We start from the raw sequence: 7161 nt of genomic DNA on the forward strand, positions 1-7161 counted from the left end.
TCATCCAATTTTTTTTTAATTTGAATTTAATTTAAAATAGGATAGAAATCTCTCAGATTAGGGCATGGAAGCATTATTTTGTGTGACAAAAGGATTAGAGAAAGAGGGCATGCGCTAATTGTTGGTGTGAGACATCTCTCCTTCTTTCTTTCCTTATCTCAACGCACATCTATCCTTTGATTTATTTTTGAATGCCTTGGATTAAAAAAGATGAGATCTCTTGGGCATTAAGAAAGAGTTGTGCATGGGATTTGAGATGTGGTGCGACAAAAAATTAAAAGAGGATGCGTGAAGGGAGGTGGCATGCATTAGATGCGAGAGGCTTCTTTCTTACATCTTTCTCTCCTCCCCAATGCCTCTTCCTTCCTTCTCCACTTCATATCCATGTCCAGATCTGATAGAGATCAGATCTAAGAAGAGAAAAAAGAGAGAAGAAGAGAAGAAGAAGGGTTCTTCTTCTCTTCATAGTGATCTGATTTAGATCACATCGGATCTGTGCGAAAAAGTTCGTGCAGCGATCTGCTTCTTTAAGATCTGAAAGAAGAGATTAAGATCCATGGATGAGGAGCGAGATCTGCAAGGTGCTAGCACACTGGTGATCTCGATGCTCCGATCAGGTGGCTCCATGTGGATGCCAACAGAGGCCGGGCATGTGTGCAGCTACGATCAGAACCCGAGACATCCGCAGGATCCAAGGTTTGGAGATTCGATCTCTATTTTATTTTTCTAATAGGTTATTTTTATTTCAGATATCATATAGTGGGTACATGTTTGTATCAAAATCCTTACTACAGTTTTCAAATTTGATCTGGTACATGAATAAATTAAAATTATTTTAATTTATTTATTTTTACTACATAGATATCTAGAAAAAATTTTGAACTACACATACGAAACTGTAGCATTCTCTAACATCTACTCATGATAATTTTTGAGTAGGTCATGGGATTATCATTCTCAATAATGTGTGGCTCATTATCATTCTCAATGACAAAATTCATTTTTGAATGGTATATTACACACTCTGATTGACCTTTGGAGAGGAGATGTGTGTCAAGATTGTGCCTCATCAATGGGCACATCTGGTCGAGGAACAACTTATGGACTCTCCACAAATAGATATAGGATAGTTTGTAGGTCTTGAACTTCTCAAGTTTAATTATCCACCTAATGCTGGCAGCATACCTACTGACAAACACTTTTATTCAATAGGATGGTAGAAGTATTATCACATACTCTTTTTAGAATAACCTATAAACCTACTCTTATTTGATCTAGCATGAAAGCTTATGTACATCATCATTTTTCACATAAGTTAGGTAATTTGTCTCTTTACTTTTCATATCTCAAATGGAGTAGTAGTAATAGAAATAGATGGTATCTCATTCATAATATATGCAGTAATTTTTAGAAAATATTCTTAAAAATAGATTGAAAGGTCTGTGAAGCATAATATGGATCATACCATATCTCATATAGAGTGTCCATCTTTAGACTGAGATATTTTTAGCCTTCAAACATCCATATGCCTGAGGCTTAACAGCTCGTTTGTCCTATCCCTATGTCCAATAAATGGAGATTAGGTCATCTTTATTCAGCTTCCATATTTCTTGCAATCTCTACAATAATTTGCGTAAGTGAAAATCGCAGGAGGTATCAAATACCCAAGAATTGAAACTAAAGTACTTGATGATAAATTTGTTGGTATCGAATACAGACATCTAGCAAATGCAATCTTTGTATTTTGCTACTACTTTGCAAGACAACTCTTGCAATTTTCTTTCAAATACTAAATATTGCTACAACAAAAATAGGTACTGTTATGGTAGTATCCTGAATGCCTCGGATCTGGCATGTTGTCATTAATATCTCATATCAGTGGGCTATCCATGCGGTTGCCAACCCAAGTGCAGAACTGAGGTACATAGAGTAGAGCTATTTACCTCTTGTCTGTTGCATGGGCTATTTGCCTCAGCTAGCCTTCCATAGCCTCAGTCGATCAGCTCTCAAGCATATACTACAGTTGTCCACCTCAAGTGGATGGGCTCAAGCATAACCAACTCCCCTAATTTTACGAGAGTGATTGAGGGCTGAAATATCTCACCTACTATGGCATGTTGAACGGCCCTGTAATCTTGAGATTGCATGATCTCACAACTGTTCAACTAGCCATTCGATGATATTCTTTATAAATCACCAAAGCTCCGAGGATCAAGATAAGTTGACCAATCCCTCTCAGAGAACTCATTGCTGCTTTCTTCTTCTCTGAATCTAACTTAAGCATTAGAGGGCCCTCGTAGGAGTAAAAATCTCCTGCTCGAACTTCTTTTGTAGGTCACTCCAGCACTCCCTGTGCAAAGATCAGGCGTTCGCCTTCTGACTTAGCCCAAATGAGTAGAAATAAATAGAAGAAAGGCCAACTTTTCACAACATTGTGCCACCAAAATGAGTATCATCTCATCTCTCCAATACCACCGCCTCCTGTCAGATGGGGAGCTAGGCTGCTAGTCAAGTGCAACCACTGATGATGGTGACTCCTCCGCCAGCCCAGCCAGCACTAGTCATGATGGACCAGTTCAATCTGCTCTTTCAGTAGGTTCAAAATCTGACAGCCGCTATTCAAGCAGTCCAGACTGTTCTAGCACCTCCATCGATGGTGCCACAGCCTACTCAGGCTACTCTTGCACCCCCTCTAGTGGTGCAACTGGTTACAGTGCCACCCGCACCTCCTATGGTGGTGTCCCTATCAAATCCAACCTCTCAACTACCACCACAACTGGAGCAACCATGGGTGCTTCGCTAGCCCAGAGAGGAGGTAGACCCGTTAGAGGCACCTGAAGGCCCAGCAACCAGTCAGGCGGCGATCTCCTAGCCCACAGTCAGGGCACAACTCAACTCCTGGTCACCACTCTCCTCAATAATCCAAGGCCTACATCATCTGAGATCTTGCTATAGAGAAGTGGTTCCAGGCGCTCGAGGAAAAAATCAACTATGCTCTCAATAATGGTTCCTCTGTGCAGCCCTATGATGGGTTCAACTGCAAGCCACCTTTTGCATTGATGATAATATAAGAGCCACTCCCCCGGCACTTTAAAATGCCCTAGTTTGAGGTCTACAATGGGACCGCCGATCCCATCGATCATTTGGAAAGTTTCAAGATGGCAATGCTCTTTCAAGGAGCCTCAGATGCCATCCTCTATCAAGCATTCCCTGTTACTCTTAAAGGGGTCGCTCGACAGTGGTATTCAAACCTAAAGCCGACCTCAATCTACTCTTTTGAAGATCTATGCCGGTCACTCATCGATCACTTTGTTAGCAACTGACGACAACAAAAGTAATCTAACTACCTCTACCCCGTCAAGCAGAGAGATGGTGAGTCAATCCATGCTTTTGTCAACCATTTCAATATGGCAACTCTAGAGGTCTATGACTTGGACCAGTCAACTGCGATGGCCGTGATGATGGATGGCCTATTGAAGAACGACTTGAAAAAATTGTTAACTAAGACTTATCCTTGGAACTTCTCTGACATGCTTGCCTATGCGAAAAGGTATGCTCGCTGGAGGAGGCTTTTGCAAAAGAAACCCCTGCCAGTTTTGGAGTGGCAGGTTGGAACAAAGAGCTATCTCCAAGGTGGGAGGGGAGAACCCACCAACACCCTTGGTTCCCATTCTACAGGTAGAAAAATGGGGGCCTAGGCCATCGATCTTGAAGCCCTCCGAGAGGAGATCGACGACCTTCTCCTCCTAGGTGTTACACTAACTACACATCTTTGAATGTTTTCAAGGGGGTGGTGTTGATAGAGATTCGAACAAAGCTGTCGATGCCTCCAATAATGCGGATGAAGTTAGAGTGCCACTATGATCCAAATAAATACTACCTCTACTATCACGACCATATTCATGATACTGAAGACTGCATCAACTCTGTAATGAGATCGAGAGGCTTACCAGGCAGGGAAGATTGAACCACTTCAACCGAAGGAGAGCACCTCCAGGATGACCTCCTTTAAGAGCTCAGCAGCTATCTCCTCTACCTCGATGGCTATTTTCTTTGCCTCAGCCACAGCTAGCACTAGCGCAGTCAGTGATATAGGAAGCAGGGGGACCGATGGTCGTAGAAGATCGATCCATCCGAGGTGAAATCCATATGATAACTGGAGGATCGACCAGACAAGCAGAGCTTCTGGAGGTGAAAAGGATGAGGCTTGAAGATGAGCATGAAGATGCTATTACCTTCACTGAGCGAGATGCAAAGGGTGTGCTAGCCCTGCACAATGATGCGGTGGTTGTAACAGTGAATATCGCTGACTTTAATGTGCACCATGTATTCATTGATAATAGAAGCTTGGTTGATATTTTATATTTCTTTGTCTTCATCCAAATGGGCTTTACAGCAAATCAGCTAAGTAGATTTGATACCCTGATTCAGAATTTCTTCGGGGGTTCCATGATCCCAGAGAGAATGATTAGGCTACCTGTCATAGTGGGTATTGCATCAAAATGGATGACGACCCAAGTCAATTTCTTGATGGTCAAGCTTCCTTCAGTTTACAATGCAATTCTTGGCCATCCAAGCTTATGGACTCTAAAGGCCATGGTGTCGAGCTACTACTTGATGGTGAAATTTTCAACTCTGAATAGAGTAGAGCAAATCAGAGGCAACCAGGGTATGGCTCGATAGTGTTTTGCTATCAAACTTTAAGCAGAAAGCCAGCCATCCTAGGCAGAGGTCCAACTTAAACTTCCTATTGGGTTGGATGACCGAGATGATCTATCTGAGGAATGAACCCAACCATCGGAGGACCTCTTGGAGATTCCACTGAGGAAAGAGAATCTCCAACAAACAGTGAAGATCGACTCACACCTAGATGAGGTAACAAAGGGTCGGCAAACTACTTTTTTGTAGGAAAATGTAGATCTCTTGGCTTGGTTAGCTACAGACATATCTGGTATTGACCCTGAGGTGATGTCCCATCACCTGAAGGTGGATCCAACCTGCTGACCAGTGAAGTAGCTGAAGCGAAGTTTCATCCCAGAGTGCCAGAAGGCCATATCCGAGGAAGTGGACAAACTACTCAAAGTTGGCTTCATTAAAGAAGCAATGTACCCAGATTGGCTGGCGAATGTTGTTCTGATCAAAAAGGCAAATGGAAAGTGGCACATGTGCATCGACTTCATTGACCTGAATAAGACCTACCCCAAGAATAGCTATCTATTGCCTCGGATAGACCAAATGGTGGATGCTATTACTGGGCATGAGCTTCATGGCTTTATGGATGTCTTTTCTGACTATAATCATATCTGGATGGCACCGAAACATGAAGACAAAACAATCTTTATTACTGACCATGGCTTTATTATTACAGGGTGATGCCCTTCGGCTTAAAAAATATAGCGGTTACCTATCAACGGTTGGTGGATAAGATCTTTAAAGATCAACTTGACCTCAATATGAAGGTGTACGTAGATGATATGCTGGTCAATAGTCGTACAATCTTGGACCACATTGCTGACCTCCAAGAGACTTTCGACACCCTCCATTGATTTCAGATGAGGCTGAACCCAGCAAATTGTGCCTTTGGAGTTATCACTAGAAAGTTCTTTAGATTCATGATCTCATGAAGAGGCATTGAGGTAAATCTTGAGAAGATCAAGGAAATTCTTGAGATGACTCCATCGAGAACAGTTGAGGAGATGCAGCATTTTGCTGGCAGGATCTCTTTGCTCAACCGCTTCATCTCCAGATCGATCGAGAGGTGTCTCCCATTCTTTCTAACCCTCAGGCAGTCAAAGAATTTTTAATGGACTATTGAATGCCAAAAGGCATTTAAGGAGGTAATATAGTATCTCAGTTCTCCACCGTTGCTTACGAAGCGTCAACCTGGTGAGAGGCTGCTGCTATACCTCATTGTCTCCTCAATGGCGATCAGTGCAGTTCTCATTCAAGAAGAAGGATGGGTTCAAAAGCCAATATATTACACCACAAATGGTCCTTCATGATAAGAAGACTAGATATTCAAAGTTGAAAAGGTTTATTTTTGCATTGGCCGTCATGGCAAGAAAACTTAGGCCTTATTTTCAGGCCCATACTATTGTACTACTTATTGACCAGCCAATCAAGGCTGTTCTCCACTGTCCGGATATCTTAGGATGAATTGCAAAGTGGTCTCTTGAACTTGCTGAGTTGGATGTGCAGTACCGTCTGAGGTCTTCCATCAAAGCCCAAGTGCTGTCGAATTTCATCCTAAAATATACCATCCCGAGCCAGAAGCTAATGAAAACATAAGCAATATGGAGGCAGATGTAGGATCTGACCTTGAGGAGTTATAGACACTGCATGTCGATAGCTCATCAAATGCTTCTGGAGCTGGAGCCGGACTGATCTTTATCGATCTTGAAGGTGATATTGTAGGAAACATATTGCACTTTAAATTTTCAACCACCAATAATGAGGCAGAATATGAGGCTCTACTTACTGACTCAAGGTGGCAAGAGAAGCGGGAGCCCAGCACCTTAAGGTCTTCTGTGACTCCCAACTGGTAGTGGGATATATAAAAGGTGAATACGAGGTACGAGAGGAGAATATGAAGAGGTATCTCTAGAAGATAAAAGATTTAATCTTAGCCTTTTTAAGATGTGACATTCGATAGGTCCCTAGAATAAAAAATGCCAGGGTGCCAAATGCACTATTGAAGTTAGCAGCCTTGCTGCTGGCCAACCTAAGAAAAGAGATCTACTTTGAAATATCGAAAACCTCGAGTCTCAAGGAGCCTATTGTCATCTAGTAAGTTGACAAAGAGCACTATTGAATCGACCCCCTGCTGAAGTATCTACGGTTAGAAGAACTACTGTCTACTCATAGGGACGCCCGAAAGATAAAGAAGTAAGCCACTCATTATATCTTGTATGATGACAAGCTCTGTAAGTAGTCATTTTCTCTACCTCTGCTAAAGTACTTGTTGGTGCAAAAATCCGCCTGCGTCGGAGAAGCTGGAGTTGAGGAAGCCACGGTCGCCGTCGGGACCTGCAAGGGAAGTCTAAACCGGAGGTGGGGTTGCTCCGACAAGACCCTCCGATGCTCAAGTCAGTTCTCTGCCTCAACAAGAATGGAGTGCTCGAACGGAGAATTTAGCAGAGTTTTGAGATAAGGCAAAAGAGC

The 7161-nt window shown here is 42.6% G+C and overlaps 1 protein-coding gene across 1 annotated transcript; it reads left to right on the top strand.

Annotated features, from left to right (window-relative positions):
- Nucleotides 1–4110: 4110 nt before the first annotated feature.
- LOC140854366 (uncharacterized) lies at nt 4111–5546 on the top strand. The gene is made up of 3 exons (XM_073250250.1): nt 4111–4669; nt 5039–5255; nt 5369–5546. Exons 1-3 carry the CDS (start codon nt 4111–4113, stop codon nt 5544–5546), a joined length of 954 nt encoding a protein of 317 aa, XP_073106351.1.
- The last annotated feature ends 1615 nt before the right edge of the window (nt 5547–7161 follow it).

This window comes from Elaeis guineensis, chromosome 16, assembly GCF_000442705.2.
Source record: "Elaeis guineensis isolate ETL-2024a chromosome 16, EG11, whole genome shotgun sequence".
In the NCBI taxonomy this organism is placed as follows: Eukaryota; Viridiplantae; Streptophyta; class Magnoliopsida; order Arecales; family Arecaceae; genus Elaeis; species Elaeis guineensis.